This window comes from Chrysochloris asiatica, unplaced genomic scaffold (assembly GCF_000296735.1).
Source record: "Chrysochloris asiatica unplaced genomic scaffold, ChrAsi1.0 scaffold00320, whole genome shotgun sequence".
In the NCBI taxonomy this organism is placed as follows: domain Eukaryota; kingdom Metazoa; phylum Chordata; class Mammalia; order Afrosoricida; family Chrysochloridae; genus Chrysochloris; species Chrysochloris asiatica.
This window is the reverse complement of record NW_006408838.1, coordinates 2497435-2514637: the sequence shown is the minus strand read 5'-3', so window position 1 is coordinate 2514637 and position 17203 is coordinate 2497435. Positions and strand designations below refer to the sequence as shown.

General features: G+C 38.9%; 1 protein-coding gene across 1 annotated transcript in view; it reads right to left on the bottom strand.

Moving 5' to 3' along the window:
- The window catches only part of RAB3C (RAB3C, member RAS oncogene family), a 492549-nt gene that overhangs the window by 426646 nt on the left and 48700 nt on the right, over window positions 1-17203 (bottom strand). Inside the window, exon 2 of the mRNA XM_006875342.1 lies at window positions 15862-16089. Coding sequence (XP_006875404.1) covers window positions 15862-16089 — 228 coding nt within the window. The remainder of the gene's footprint in view (window positions 1-15861; window positions 16090-17203) is intronic.

Sequence of the window (17203 nt, the reverse complement as noted above, 5' to 3'; positions counted from 1 at the left end):
CAAATCATTTCTGACTCATGGGAACCTGTACAGTTTCCTAGAAGTGACTGGCAAGTCTGAACTGCCAACACTGTGGTTGAAATCATCCTTAGAGTCGAGTGCTTGTCCTGCCAGTGCCACACCAGGATTCTTAATGCAAAATAACCTTTGATTTCTTGATTGCTGCTTCCTTGAGTGTTGATTGTGGATCCAAGTAAAATGAAGTCTTTACAACTTCAGCATTCTCTCCATTTATCATGAAGTTATTTATAGATCTAGTGGTGAGGATTTTTGTTTTCTTTACATGGAGGTGCAACCCTTGATGCTATATGTTGTTGTTAAGTGTCCTCAAGTCATTTCCAACTCATATCAACTGTACAGGGTTTCCGAGGAGTGGCTGGTGGGTTTGAACCACTTTATAGATATTCTAAAATGGACCCAATGGCATTTTAAAGACTGGACACTCCTTGGAGGTAGAGTCCTTGCCTTTCATTTCTGTGTATCCATCAGTGCTTGAGCAAAGTGATTTCTATCAGCTCCTGATAACAATGGTTATTGCTTTTATCTTGCTTGATCAGTTTCCATAATGACAATGTTCAGGACGAGTTAAATTAGTGTTAGTAGTGCAAAACCAGAAGTGGAAGAAAAGACATTCCTAATATTAAAAATTAGTGAGTACTATTTAAGGAATCTGTGGGTAGCACAAACAGTTAAGCATCTAGCTTAACTAGTTTGGCAGTACAAATACACCCAGCAGCACCTCAGAAGAAAGGTCTGGCAATCTACTTTCCAACGTCAAAATCATTTAAAACTCTATAGAGCACAGTTCTGACCTGACACGCTAGAGATCACCATGAGTAGTAATATAATGGACAGTAACTAGTTTTGTTTAAAGTCCTATTTATGCAAGGGAAATGCTATGCTTTTTCCTTGGATCTAATTTAAACTATAAATATGGAGAGTTATCACATGCTTAATTTCTACCAAGACTTAGGCTATCTTTATATAATGCCTAAACAACCGGTCAGTTGAAAATAACTTTAAAGAAATCAATAGACGTTAACACTGAATGACTTAGTGACATGAACACAGTTTACATCTTAGATCAGAAGCTGCTGGTATCACCAGGCAATATCCTGAGGAAATTATACCCGGTGTTTTCATAACAGCTCTCCATGGACCCAGTGATTTATAATTGTTTTTTTTTTTTCTAGGCAGGATATCAATTTTATTAGTATTTAATAAACAAGCTGTACAGGTTGCCTTTCCTCAGCAGATGATGCCTCGGTTTAAATGCACAGATGGTTCCAAGCACTAGAAAGTGCTTCAATAACACAGCTATCAATGTGTACACTTGGGCATATTCAAGTTTACCAGTGGTTGGTGAGACAACCCAAGTTGTTCACCTAGTTAATATACTTGTAAACTTCACAACCATGTCAGAACACCCAAGTGGAAGTTCTTCAGATAAATGTCTGTATTTGTATTAGATTAGTCAATTTCTGACCTCAAAGTGCCATCGATAGTGCCACTTGGTAAAGCACAGGGATCTGAGAAATAATAATGACTTATTTATTGAGCACTTATTATATGTCATGTATGGTGCTAACTTTATATTTAATCATGACCTAAGACAATAAGGAGAGCGTTATTATTATTCCCTGTTTATGGATGGAAAAACCAAGGTACAGAAAAATTCAGTTGTCCAAAATCACAATATTTATACGATTTGAACCCAGACAGCCTGATGTTGTTGTTATGTGCCGTGGAGTTGGTTCTGACCCATAGCGACCCTGCACAGGGTTTCCGAGGCTGTAAATCTTTACGGGAGCAGAAAGCCTCATCTTTCTCCCGTGGAACAGCTGGTAGTTTCGAACTGCTGACCTTGCGGCTCACAGCCCGATTCGTAACCACTACGCTACCAGAGCTCCTTCCAGACAGAGTGGTGATGGTTGTTATGTGCCGTGGAGTTGGTTCTGACCCATAGCGACCCTGCACAGGGTTTCCGAGGCTGTAAATCTTTACGGGAGCAGAAAGCCTCATCTTTCTCCCGTGGAACAGCTGGTAGTTTCGAACTGCTGACCTTGCGGCTCGCAGCCCGATTCGTAACCACTACGCTACCAGAGCTCCTTCCAGACAGCCTGATAGTGGAGTTTAAGTCACAAAAGAACACCATACTGCCATGTTAGGGGATTAAGATCTAAGAAAGTCTAGAGTATCCTGGTGGCCCAGTGATTACACATTCAGCTGCTAACAGCAAGTTTAGCAGTTTGTGCCTACCAGCTGTTTCAATGGAGAAAGATATGACAATCTCCTCTCATAAAACCTGCAGCCTTGATAACCACAGAGGGGCAGTTGTCCACTGTTTTATAGGGTCTGGTCACTACAAGTTAGAATCTACTTGATGACAATGGCTTAGGTTTTTTATTTGTCTAAAATGGTGCAATGGTTAAGTGCTTCATAGCTAATAGAAAGAGTAAGGGTTCAAATCCACCAGTGACTTCACAGTAGAAAAAACCTGGCAGTCTGGTTTTGTAAAGGTTTCAGCGTAGGGAATCCGTTGTTGTTGTTAAATGCTGTCGAGTCATTTCCAACTCATAGTGACCTTGTATAGGGTTTTCAAGGAGCAGCTGGTGAGTTTGAACAACGACCTTGTGGTTCAAACCAACCTTGTGGTTGAGTGTTTATCATACAGTGCCACAGTAGGACTCCAGGAAACTCGACATAGTTGTTGCTAAGTGCCACTGAGTCGGTGCTGATTCATAATGACTCTGTATAGGGTTTCCAAGGAGTGGCTGGTGAATTTGAACTGCTGATCTTGCAGTTCAAACCAACCTGTGGTCCAGTGCTTTAACCCACAGTGCCCCACCAGGACACCAGGTAGGGAATTTCTAATCTGTCCTATAAGGTTACTATGAGCATATGTGTGTTATCATGAATTTGATTAAATATTAACATTTACTGCTCCTTCTAAGGAGCACCTAGCAATACAATCAAATCGTCTCTGCTTTTTGTAGCTTTTCCAGGTCTAAGCTATTTTGTATCTTTTTCCTTAAAGAAGGTCCCCAGGCAGCAAAAGCTTCAGTACCCAATACTCTAAATGCACTTCTGCTCCAATGGTGGGCAAAACTGAAGGAAAGTTAGTATTGGACAAATAAGTTGTTGTTGTTGTTGTTGTTGTTGTTAGGTGCCATCAAGTTGGTACCAATTCATAGCAACCCTATGCACAACAAAACACTGCCAAACCTCACAATCGTTTCCACACTTGAGCCCATCGATGTTGCCACTTTGCCAATCCATCTCGCTGGGGGTCTTCCTCTTTTTCTCTTACCCTCCACCTCACCAAATATGACATCCTTCTCCAGCGACTGGTCCCTCCTGACAATATGTCCGATATATGAAAGACAAAGTTTGGCCATTCTGGCCTCCAAGAAGCACTCTGGATGCACTTTTTCCAACACAGGTCTGTTTGTTCTTTTGGCAGCCCATGGCACTTTCAATATTCTCCTCCACTACCATAACTCAAAACCATCAATTCTCCTACGGTCTTCTCTATACACTGTCCAGCTTTTGCATGCATATGGGGTTATTGAAAATACCATGGCTTGGATCAGGCACACCTTAGTCCTTATGCTGAAATCTTTGCTCTTCAATACTTTAAGAAGGTCTTGTGCATCAAATTTGCCTAATTCAATACATCATTTGATTTCTTGACTGCTATTTCCATGAATGTTAATAGTTGATCCAAGAAGAATGAGGTCCTTGACAACTTCAATCTTTTTTCCATTGATAAGAATGTTGGGTATAAAGTAGTAAGGTATAAATGCTCTTTATAAAACTATGATGGGAAAAAAAGCATTTTCTCTCTTTCCCTCTCCCAGAACCCTCTTTCAAAAGCCACAACTCACTCCTAATCTTTAAATTCAATATTTTCTGAAAAACATTGAAGCTGTCAAGGATTTCATTTTACCTGGATCCACAATCAATGCCCATGGAACCAGCAGAAATAAAAAAAATCAAATGACATATTGCATTGGAAAATCTGCTTCAAAAGACTCCTTAACATGCTAAAAAGCAAAGATGTCACTTTGAAGAATAATATGAGCCACTGTGTTTCCAACTATCTCCTATGCATGCAAAAGCTGGGCAATAAATAAGGAAGACCAGAAAAGAATTGATGCATTTGAATTATGATGTTGGCAAAGAATACTAAATACACTATTGACTTCCAAAAGAATGAACGAATCTGTCTTAAAAGAAGCACAACGAGAATGCTCCTTAGAAGCCAGGATGGCAAAACTTCATCTCGTGTACTTTGGACATATTATAGAAGAACATCCTCCTTGGTAAAATAGAGGACCAGTGAAAAAGAAGACACTCAATGGAATGGATTGATACAGTGGCTGCAACAATGGCATCAAACAGCAATGTTTGTGAGTATGGCGTGGAACTAGCAAACATTTCATTCTATTATACCTGAGATCACTATAACTTGGAGCCACCAACAGCATCAAACAATAAAATCAACAGTCTTCCAAAGACTGGCTCCTTCTTATACTCCAGGTCTCAGCTCAGTTAACCTCTTTGATCATCTACCTAATACAGATTTCCCTCTTATGTTGTTGATTTTCATTTATTGGACATATTATTAAAGGGACCAGTGTCTGGAGAAGGATATCATGTTTGGTAACGTGGAGGGTCAGAGAAAAAGAAGAAGACCCCCCCAATGAGATAGATTAGCACAGTGGTGGCAACAATGGACTCAAGCTTAACAATGATTGTGAGGTAGGCTCAGGACTGGGCAATATTTGTGCATAGGGTCACTATGAGTCAGTGCCAACTCGATGGCACCTAACAAAAACAACAGCATTATGTTTCCATAGTCCTTTCTCAAGGTACATATTTTGGCAATTATAAATCATTCAGTGTAGTACATAGTAAAAACTCAAATGTTGGTAAGTGAATGAATTAATGAATGATGAATGAATGAAAAATGTTTTTCATCTGTTAATTTTCAGTTTTCATAAAGATTCTCCCAAGAAACCTTCCTTGAGTCCCCAAAAGTCAACTTTCTTGTGCATCAATATTGGGACATTTTTATCTCAGCAGATGAAATTTTCTCTTTATTTGTCCTTGTGACTGACACTCTGTATCCTTGACCACTATATCCCCAATACCTAATACAGTGCCTAGCTCCTAATAGTCACCCAACAAGAAATTCATTCAATAAAATTGCTCAATGAAGTGCAAAAGTCTGAAAACTGGTATTCTATTATGAGAAAAAGAAGAAAGCTCATATTCATGGAGTGTTACTTTTGTCTCAGGGATTGTATTTATTCTAGCAAATACTTAACAGCTAAGGGGTAGGAGTTTATTTTCCTGTTTCACAAATAAGTAGATGAAGGTTCAGAGAAGTTTGGAATCCAGGTCACACAGATAGTGACAGTCAGGGTGCCCAGACGCCAGCATCCCTTTCCATATGGCTAGGACACACTGCCTCTTGACCAAATAAACTTACTGATCCATGGGGTGATGCCTTCATGTTTATGTTCCTGTCTTCCCACTTAGAAGGCCTACTATATTAGAGGCTGGGAACAAAGAGAACCTTTGCAGTCCTTCATATTTTGTCAATGATGAGAAGAGTGACTGAAACACAGAGAAATGCAAGAGAAGCAAGACTTTTGGCTGCTCAACAAAGTGAAAGTTTTCACGCATCTTGACATTTCACACACACAATCAGCCTCCTCTCAAGAGTGAAACTAAATCATGCCTTCCCTAATCTCTCAGGAAAAGCAGATGCTATGTTAGAAGAAATGTGATGGGGGAAAAGAGCACACAGTTGACATCACCAGGAATGGTCTTGGCAGCTGTCATTGGCTTCGGTGGTTCTATTTAGGAACTCAGCTGGGCAAAAAATACTGGTTCTTTATAGACTAGAGGATTTTGACACCATCCTGAAATCAAAGGACAGGGGAGCTAGGCTATGTGAGCACCAAATCTGCAGATTACAGGCAGAAATATTTCCCATCTTATTCAAGCCCCTCTTCTTCCTCAGCATGCTTTCCAACATAGACACAGGTACAACAGAATGTGTATGAAGAAGTTAGTTGAATGTGTTCCAGTCCCTCCTACTTTGCATATATTTCTGTTTTAAACATAAAACTGATAATGCACAAACTACTTAGGCTGGCAGATATTAAGTTCTAACAGATTCCTTTCTGTAATTGTACATCATTTTTGGAAGAGGCAATGGAGAAATACTGAAAGATTTTAAGCAAAGGAATCGTGTGGAAAGTACATGCTAGTGATTAAAATATGCAGAATTGAGTATCAGATTCCTGAAGATCTCAGGCAAATCAATTGACCTTTCAGAACTTCCTTTGTTGTTGTTGTTAAATGCTGTCAAGTCAATTCCAACTCATAGCAATCCTGTATAGGGTTTCTGAGAAACGACTGGTGGATTTGAATCACTAATCTTATGGTTAACAGTCCACTTCTTATCCTACAGTGCCACACCAGGACTCATTTTATACCTCTTGGTAGTGTAGTGGTTACAAATCGGGCTGCGAACCACAGGGTCAGCAGTTCAAAACTACCAGCTGCTCCACAAGATAAAGATGAGACTTTCTGCTCCCATAAAGGTGTACAGCCTTGGAAACCCTGTTCAGGGTTGCTATGGGCTGGAACCGACTCGACGGCACTTAACAACAACAACAATCCAAGTACATGGGCTTTGAACTTAGTGTTCGACTGGGAATCCTGTTTCTGATAGAGACCAGAGTGATCTTAAGTAGTTAACCTTGACTTTCTGAGTCTTTATGTCCTCATCTATAAAATTAGGCTATAATATCACCTTCTGTCATTGATTTGTGCAAAAAATAAACTTAGAAATGCACATAAATATAAAGTGCTTACCACAACACCTGATATACCATAGGGCTCGATAAATGTAGCTATTATTAGCAGTGTAGTTCTCTAGCAAAGGGGTTGAGTCAGAAAATCTGTATAAGCTCTTTTCCTGATCCGACATCCCAAACACTTAGACTCGGCCTGTGGTGAGAGTGATTAAATCAGAAACATTTGTCAGAATGGAATCTGTGGCACAAGATGCTACTTGGGTTCCAAGAAACTCCTCTTCTTCTCTCCTTTGCTAGAGAAACGGGGTTTCTGTCTTCTTGGTCTGCTAGTCCGTCTCCTTCATTAACATATGACTGAGATACTGCCTGGGTGTCTGGTTGCTTTATGAAAATCAGAAGCCCTTTTGGTTGCAAACAGATCAAGAGGTACACACTTGGCAAGCAGATGACACCTTTGAAAAAAGAAAACAGCACTTCTTTCCAGAGCAAGTCACAGCCCTGAACAAGTGTGCATCCCCAACAAGCACAGCATTTGCTGGGCCACAGTCTCCTTGAAGTCCTTGGGAAGTGCATACCTTGTACATTTATGTAGAGCACTCCTATCCTCAGACCACTCTGAAAATGAGTTTCCTCTTAGCTCAGCACAGAGCTCAGTAATGAAGGAAGGAGGGGAGGGAGGAAGGAAAGCAGAAAGAAGCAGAAAGCAGGATGGGGGAAGAGGAATACCATGGCATGGTAAAGTGTTTGGGTGAGGAAAAGAGAATATAATCACAATTTACAGTCATGAAATGATAAATGCCTATTCTAATTAATAACAGTTAATCTCTCCAGCCCTGTCCCTTGCCAATTTAAACATATATTTTCAAATTAAGCTGTGGATTTTGCAGTCTAAGCCTTCCATTGTTGAGACTTGCTCGGAATTATTTTTTTATTTAAACAATATAGATTCAATTGGAAAAGGAGAGCTTTGTTCTTTTCTTAAGTCAAGCATATTGTCACTTATTCTTGGAATCCAGATTGTCAGGACTGGCACACCCTACAAAGTCCAATTTTAATAATTTCTAGCATTTCTTTACTTTGCAAAAATCTACTGTAAGTCTTGATGCTCTTTTACTAGTATTCTAGACACTGAAAATAAATGTATGAGTCTTTCTCATTAGGAATGGATACTATCTATTTGTAAATCTTTGGACATATTGTCAGGAGGGAACAGTTGCTGGAGAAGGATGTCATGCTGGGTAAGATGGAGGGTAAGAGAAAAAGAGGAAGACCCCCAATGAGATGGATCAGCCAGGTGGCATCATTGATGGCATCAAGTGTGGCAGTGGTAGTGAGGTTGGCCCAGGATCGGACATTGTTTCGTTCTGCTGTGCATGGGGTCGCTATGAGTCGGTTCCGACTCGATGGCACCTGACAACAACAACATTTGTAAATCTTATTCTTGAGCAGAATTTTAATCTATACGCCCTTTTCCATGGCTAATATGTTGTGAAAATTAGAAGCCACATATCATGGACCCCTGCTGCAAAATATTTTTCGGTAATTAAAGTGAAAACAACACGCCAGTTATCTCTAATGTATCATAATAGCATTAAACAATCACAATAAGAAAAGACCCAAACCAAATATTTGGAATCTCTAAAGTTTAGAAAATTTGTCATCTGAGAACCATAAAAATGACAATAAAAATGTAACAAATACGTCAATAGGTTGAAGGCTAGAGGGGTTCATAATATACTAAGGAAAGACAACGTTTTTAATTAAGTACAAATGAACAATGTTATTTCTACAAACAAGTTTATTCCAAAGCAGAAATAAACTTCCACAGAGAGAAGCTGTAACAAGTCCAAGAGACATCAATGTTCCTAAAAATTATTAAAATGTTTTATTTGCATGTGCACTATTGGAAAGCCAACCATTGAGTCTGCTGAACCAGAAAATCATTCATGAGCACATGTAAAAATCAAGCCATCCAGAAACAAAGGGCAGTCTTCTGACCCAGGCTCTTCCCTGCTCACGAATTTAGAAATACTATATGAAATCCAGTTTCTAGTTTGATGTTTCTATGCCTAGTGGATTCCATTGACAACACGGCTGAGGTCATTAGCAGTCAGAATTGACTCAAAGGCAGAGGGCGTGGTTAGGTTTTTGTTTACAGCACAGCACTTGTTTCCAAGAGCTCACTTGATATAGTAGAATCCCATTGTCCCAGCTAGCAGAAGAACTTGGATTTTAAGCTTTGCTTTGGCAATGTTGTAAGGTAAAGTCAAATCACTTAAGCTCCTTGTACTTTGTTTTCCTAACCTGTAAACAGTTCTATTCATCAGCAACATAAGCTGAAAAGAGTAATCAGAATATTGTCAATATCTACAGCCTGGACTCATAAAAATAATAGTGCATTTAGACTAATCTAGGATGGTTTCTATTGCTATGAAATCATTCTGTTTTCCTTGCTTTGAAATATGTAACAGATTAAGATGATGTGGACTTCTTGATGAATTCATTGCACATTAAGATAAGTATATAAAATACTATCAGCTGGGAAATACATTTAATTGTTCATTAAAACAGAATGAGTTGACAACCAACCCTATCAGTATGAAATATATCTTCCAATAAATGATTTCTCTTAGGCAGTTAACAATAAGAATTAAAATATTTTTCTGTACACTTAAAACATGAATCAAGGATTCTTAGACTTATTGTAGGAAGGTCTACACAAAGGCAAACCACCCTATAATATCATCACCCCTGCATGCCTCAGTTCACTAAGTTAGCCAAGCTCTTCCAGAAACATTTCCTTCACCAAACATCCCAAGATATCACTCCCAAGATTTTCACTTTTACAAACACACTGATATAATTAAAAAGGCATCCTCTTAATTGCAGCAGCATGGTGACAGGGTGCAAGCATAGGTGTTACAGTCTGCTAAAAATGGCCTGCAGTCCTCTCTTAGCCAATTACCATGTATAATGCTGGACATGATATGTACCCTGCCCTTTAGGTTCCTCATTTAAAGGAAGAAGGCTAATGAATATGTTGGATTGTTTTGAAAGTTAAAAATAAGGCATAGATAATGCCTGTTGTTGTTAAGTGCCGTCTAGTTGGTTCTGATTTTTAGAAACCCTGAACAGGGTTTCTGAGGAGCAACTGGTGGGTTTTAACTGCTGACCTTGAGGTTAGCAGTCCAGTGTTTATCCTGCAGTGCCACACTACGAAGCCAGATAATGCCTAGCATATGGTTTTTGTTCAATAACCAGTGGCATTGTAAGATAAGCACTGAACTGCTAACCACAAGGTTGGCAGTTCAAACCCACCAACCATTTCATGGGGGGAAATGAGGCATTCTGTTCTTGTAAAGAGTTACAGCCACAGAAACCCTACACAGGGTCACTATGAGTTAGAATTGACCCAATGGTGATGGGCTTGTTTGGGTTTTATGTATATTTATGTAATTTAGTATTTGTATGTGGTGGTGGTTATGTGTCGTGGAGCTGGTTCCGACTTATAGTGACCCTGTATAAGGTTTCTGAGGCTGTTAGTCTTGACAGGAGCAGAAAGCCTCCTTTCTCCCACAGAGCAGCTGGAAGATTTGAACTGCTGACTTTGTGGTTAGCAGTCCAGCTCATAATCCACTATGCTACCAGTGTTCTCTATTTGCATGTAGAAATATGTTTTTCCATGAGCATTAATTTCTTTCTCCACTTACATTACAAAATCAGTGAGAACAAAATCCTTGTATGTCTTAGAATGTTTCACAATTTAGTAGATCAATAGGCAGATAAAAGTGTAAACTCATTTTCCACCCCTAGAATCACATGTGGATTACGAACTCAGCAGTTGAAATCCCCCAGGGGCTGCTCCTTGGAAACCCTATCAGGCATGGTGGCAGTGAGTCAGAACCTTCTCAATGGCACTTACCAACAACAGCATAGCTAAAGAAGAAGAAATGCCATTTTGTTTCCGTTACAAAGAGAACAATGCCCATCAGTATACTGTTTGGACTAAGACAAGAACAAGATTATAGATACCGGTACCTGATTTCTGAAAGCGTCCAAAGAATAGGAGCCAAAAAGCCCTTGAATGAGATCCCAGCCTAGACAAGGCTGTGAAGAAACTTGGAGGGTTGAGAAAAAATGATGGATTCTGGAAAGCTTGAAATATATTTGAACAGAATGAGGAGTCAAGGGCTTTGTGTGAAATTAGGGAAATGGAAAACAAGAGGATTTGTTAGAGTAGAGACATTCTGGGGAATTTCAGTTTTGGTTAGGTAAGTTTCATTCTGAAATAAAACACAGACTGAAATGATTGTACACTTCAAGAAAGGTGACTGAACTTGCTCTTGCCTTGCTCTAAAAATGTTGAAGAAGGGAGTAAGGGTAGGATGGAGAGTAAATATTAAAAATAATTTATATTATTTTTGAAATATTTCTATTTTATATGAAGAATGTTGCTGTTGTTAAATGCCATCAAGTCAGTTTCAACTCCCATTTACTCTACAAGTCTAAGGTTTCTGAGGAGTGGTTGGTAGTTTGAATCACCAGTCTTCTGGTTAGCAGTCCAGTATTTATCCTACAGCGCCAAACCAGGAGGTGGTTGTATAACTCTACAGAGAATTTCTGTCAAAAACATGGAATGAGAAATTACTCAACCCAAGTATTGATTTAATAATCATGTTGTTAAGTGCCCTTGAGTTGGTTCCGACCCATAGCGACCCTGTGCAGGGTGTCCGAGGCTGTAAATCTTTACAGGAGCAGAAAGTCTCATCTTTCTCCCGTGGAGCAGCTGGTAGTTTCGAACTGCTGACCTTGTGGTTCACAGCCCGATTCATAACCACTATGCTACCAGAGCTCTTTAATAATCATAGCATTGAGTTAATAAACTGCCCTGTTGGGTGTTCTATCTAAATGATCACAACAATCTTTAAACATTTGTAAAATACAATTCCAGGAGGAGAAACCAGGAGCTGTCTGCCAGATAAATGACTGCTCTTTCATATTACTAGAAAGAAAGCTGTGGTAGAGTTAAGAGATGTATGTGGCCGTCAGTTGCCATGGAATCTGTTCTGACTCATAGTGACCCTATGCACAACCTTACAAACATTGCCTGGCCCTGCATGATCCTCAAATAGTTGTTATGTTTAAACCCATTGCTGCTCCTCTGGTGTCAATCCAGCTCATTGAGGGTCTTCCCTTTTTTCGCGGACCCTCCACTTTACCAAGCACGATGTCCTTCTCCTTGTATTGGTCCAATCTGATAATATATATGAATTATGAGAGATGAAGTCTCACCATCCTTGTTTCCAAGGAGGAATCTGTTCTTCTAGCAGGCCATTTCATATTCAGTATTCTTCGCCAACACCACAATTCAAATGCAACAATTATTCTACAGTCTTCCTTACTCGTCCATCTTTTGCATGCATATGAGGCAATTGAAAATTCCACAGTTTAGGTCAGAAGTAACTAAGTCCTCAAACTTACATCTTTGCTCTTTGACAGTTTAAAAAGATCTTTTGCAGCAGATTTACTGAATGTAATACGTCATCATTTAATTTCCTGACTGTGACTTCCTTGAACATGGATTGTTGATCTATGTAAAATGAAATCTTTGACAACTTCAATCTTTTCTCTGTTTTTCAAGATAGTATTTATTGGTCCAGTTGTGAGGACTTTTGTATTCTTTACACTGAGGTGCAACTCATATGGGAGATTGTGGTCTCTTATGTTCATCTGTAAACATCTTGAGTCCTCTTCACTTCTCGCAAGCAAGCTTGTGTCATCTGCATATTGCAGGTTGTTAATGAACTGTCATATAATCCTGATACCACTTTTTGGATTATTTGCTCAGTATGCATATTAAATCAGTATGGTGAAAGTGTCCAACCCTGATGCACACCTTTTCTGATTTTTACAATATTCAGTATCCTCTTGTTCTGTTTGAAGAACTGCCTCTTGGCCTGTGTGCAGGTTCCTCAGGATCACAATTAAGTGTTATAGAATTTCCCTTGTTTAGATGCCACAGTGTAGTGGTTACGAATCGGGCTGCAAACCGGAAGGTCAGCAGTTCGAAACTACCAGCTGCTCCGCGGGAGAAAGATGAGGCGATCTGCTCCTGTAAAGATTTACAGCCTCGGAAACCCTATTCAGGGTCGCTATGGGTCGAAACCGACTCGACGGCACTTAACAACAACAACATACATACAATAGAAATAGTATATAGATATACAGATATCACATTAATTTAATGTTCAATTTACCAAAGTTCTTCAGTGTACTGTGATCTTTCTTAAATCTAAAAATGAAATTTATCTCTATATGAAGTTGGTTGCCTGAAACTCAAGAAGATGTTAGAATAAACCCAGAATCAAATGAGAAGCACTGGATAGGTTCATTCTGTTTCCATAAACAGGCGAATGTGACTGGTACTGAGATTACTAAGGTCAAGTGTCTAAAGAAAGACCCTGCTTACAAAATAGCTTTGGGTAAGGGCACAGCAGCAAAGGCACTCAGTCTTGGCCTACTTTTTCAAGCTCCTACATGATTTCTTATTAGACTTAGAAAATATCACAGTTCAAGTAAATGAAATTGCAAATTTCTATTATAAGCTAAAGAAGATATCTGTCTATATCTCTAACTGTCCCCATGGGGTCCCAAAACTCTATTTCCAGTTCTGTGCCACAAACATTCAATTCTACTCTTAATAGCTTTAGGATATTTAAATGTCACTTAGTTCATATAGATATTTTAACATAGGGCATAAAAAAGTTTAAATGTTATTCTCTGGGATTTATCTTACCTTCAACTTTCTATATTTGAGGGAGAAGATTGATCTTCACTCCGATAATTCAACCCTGACACTAGCCCTCAGTGACAGTAGTTACCAGAAAAGTATGTAGAAAGTATCTCGTAGGAAATGCCTGCTCATAGCTAAAGTAATTTGAGTGGCAGGGGTATTGGTGGACTGGAGTAAATGAGCCAAAACTGACTTCAGAAACTCCCTATTTATATACGACATTGTGTCTGATGCCCATACATTTTTTACTATGCTCCTTAGACATGAGGCTAGTCAGGCTTGGCCTCGCTTATTTTGGACACATCATCCTAAGGGACAGCCAATTACAGGAGAAGGACTTTACGCTTGGTAAAGTAGAGGGTTAGCCAAAAAGGAGACCCTCATTGAGATCGATGGACACAGTGGCTGCAAAAAAACGGACTCAAAGAGCAATGATTGTTGTTACGTATTGTCAAGTCAGTTTCGACTCAACAGAAGAAAACAGTGCCCAGTCCTGCCTCATGCTCATAATTGTTGTTACACTTGACCCCATTGCTGTTGTCACTGTGTCTGTCAATCCATCTTGTTGGGGATTTTCTTCTTTTACACTGACCCTCCACTTAACAAGCATGATGTTCTTCTTCCAGGACACTGATAATATGTCCAACGTATGACAGATCAAGTGTCTCCAAGCTGGTTTCTAAGGTGCACTTTGGCTGTACTTCTTCCAACACAGATTTGTTTGTTCTGGCAATTCATGCTGTTATCCACTATTATTCTCCAAAACCATAACTCAAATACATCATTTCTTCTAGAGACTTCCTTTTACATTGTCCAGCTTTCATGTGTATATGAGATTGTTGAAAATACCATGACTTGGGTCAGGCACACTTTAGTCCTTAAACTGTCATCTTTACTCTTGAACACTTTATAAGGCCTTGTGCAGCAGATTGGCCTAATGTAACACATTGTTTGATTTCTTCACTTTTGCTTCCATGAGTGTTGATAGTGGATCCAAGCAAAATGAAGTCTTTGATAACTTCAATCTCTTTTCTCTATTAAACATCTAATAAAATCATGTTATTTATTGACCCAGTCGTAAGGAATTTTTTTTTTTTTTTTACATTGAAGTGTAACCCATATCAAAAGCTGTGGTCTTTGATTTCCATCAGTAAGTATTTTACACCCTATTCACTTTCAGCAAACAAGGTTTTATCATCTGTGTATTGCAGGTTGTTAATGAGTTTTCCTGAAATCCCAATGCCACATTCTTCTTCATATAATGTAACTTCTTGAAATATTTGCTAAGTATACAGATTGACTAAGTATGGTGACAGAATACAACCCTGGCACACACCAGGATGATGTTGCATTGTGTTTTACAAGTACATTAAGGTCACTATGAGAATGAGCCAATTTGATTTCACCTAACAATAAAAATTCTTTTGATGTAGACAATTATTTGATTATCTCATTTCTTATATTACTTGTACCTGATATCCACATACATCTTCCTTCTATTATTTTTAGCTGTTCTAAATTTATCCTAGTGATTTAGTAAAGGAGCCTTTGCTTTTCATCCTCACCGAGCCAGAAAGCTAGACAAATTATTTCAAAACTGACCAAGGAAATCTCCCTTATTTGAGAAGACCTATTCCAAATACGTATTTTCTTTTCTTTTGCTCTGTTTTTATTCGAGTGTGTATGTAAACATAATCCTCAGAACTAAGAACAGAGTCTGTTAAGTGTAAACAGACTGTGTTCAACGTTATACCAGGGCTTTATGAAGGTACTAAAGCAAGTTTTCTCTGGCTTCAACTGTTTACCATCTTCTTTAAAATGTGCACGGCAGGCTGTTTCCTGTGAACTAAAAGACGAGATCTAATTTAGGTATTGTGTAAATTAGAAAGGATACATAGAAGGATTCACAGACTTGCTCACGGTCACACAGATCATAAAAGGCAGAGCCAGACTTCTCACTGAGTGTTCCTTCTACACCAACAAGATAGAGGTTTGGATTTTATTTCTGAAAACTCATAAGGAGTGTCATCTTATAACAAAGCATAATTTAGTCTCCATACCTTAAAGGACAATCATCTACAGTCTTTGAAACAGAATGTTCTGCAGCCAAGAACTTAGATAGAGAGGTTTGATGAACCCATGGGGATGGAACAAGGTAGAAAGTTCTTCCCTTACACACTTACATGTTCAATACTCCAGACTGAAGAATACTGTCAGTTCAAAATCACTTACCCAAATCTGAAGCTTGATTCTCTTTTCATTTTTGAATACAGTTTTTACTTTGAAATCAATCCCAACTGTGCTGACAAATGCAGATGTAAAGGAATCATCCGCATAACGAAACAGGAAAGATGTTTTCCCCACACTGCTATTGCCGATGATCAGCAGTTTGAACATGTAGTCAAAGTTCTGATCAGAGGAATCTTTCTGGCCATACCTGGTGTCTTGGGCAGAGGTCATCTGTGATAAAAACAAAAGAGATGTGGATCAGTTTCCCATTTGATATGAAGCTAGCAGCACACTCATTATTGGTCTTGCCAGAAACAGATGTCAGACCACTCAGGAGGCCAGCTGAGAGCATTCCCCACTCTTCCTCTGATGCTGGTATCCATGGCAATAATTCCCTGCTGGAAGGGAGAACAGCACGTCTTACAGCTCTTTCCAGCTGTGTTGGTGTTTGTCTCTGCTCAGCATTCAGAGTCAATCAAAGACACCAAAGGAGACATCTATAAGAGTAACATGAAAAGCAAAGATATGAAGAATTGGCAGGGGCATGTGGGCCCTGAAACTTTGTAATCTCAGTGAAGGGGACACCAAAGTGACTGCACAGCAGGGTGTTTTTTCCAGAATCATCTGAATTATTAGCTCTGTCTTATTTCCTAGTGAAGTGCATCCAAAGCATATCTCTATTTCATCTATTAACATCATAACCAATCAGCATCCTAACATAAATAGTTGTCTTTTCCAAACCAAATGACAGCAAACACATGTGGTTCAAACAATATACCAGGTATTGATCATGTATTTAACTCTCACAGCAAGCCTATGAGGTGTACCTTTCTTAGTCCCATATTAGAATGAGGACATTGAGGCATGGAGATATTAAGTAACTTGCTTAAATTCACATAGGTAATAAATATTAGAGACGATGTGGTACCAATGCCCATGTTCTTAACCCCCACACTATAATTCCAATGACGATTTAGAAGGTATATATGTGAGGATGTTTCAGAAAGTCTGTGAAAAACTGGAATTAGAAGTTAATGAAATTTTTCCACAAATTTTTTGAAGTCCCTTCAGAAGTGTTCTAAAAGATTGTGTAGGAAATATTGTGAGATAATATCCATGAGGAACCCTTCCTGGATTAAAACCTTGGCTACGTGACCTTTGGTGTGTTCTTTTACACTGGTCTAAAGCCTCTTACATTAAATGTGAAACATCATATCTAACTTGGGACACTTGTGAAAATAATAAATGACATATGACTGAACTCTATTACCAATGATAAATCCCACTGATGAATGTATTTATCTATCAACATTTCTGACGCTATAAATTCTTTTGTTATTGCTAT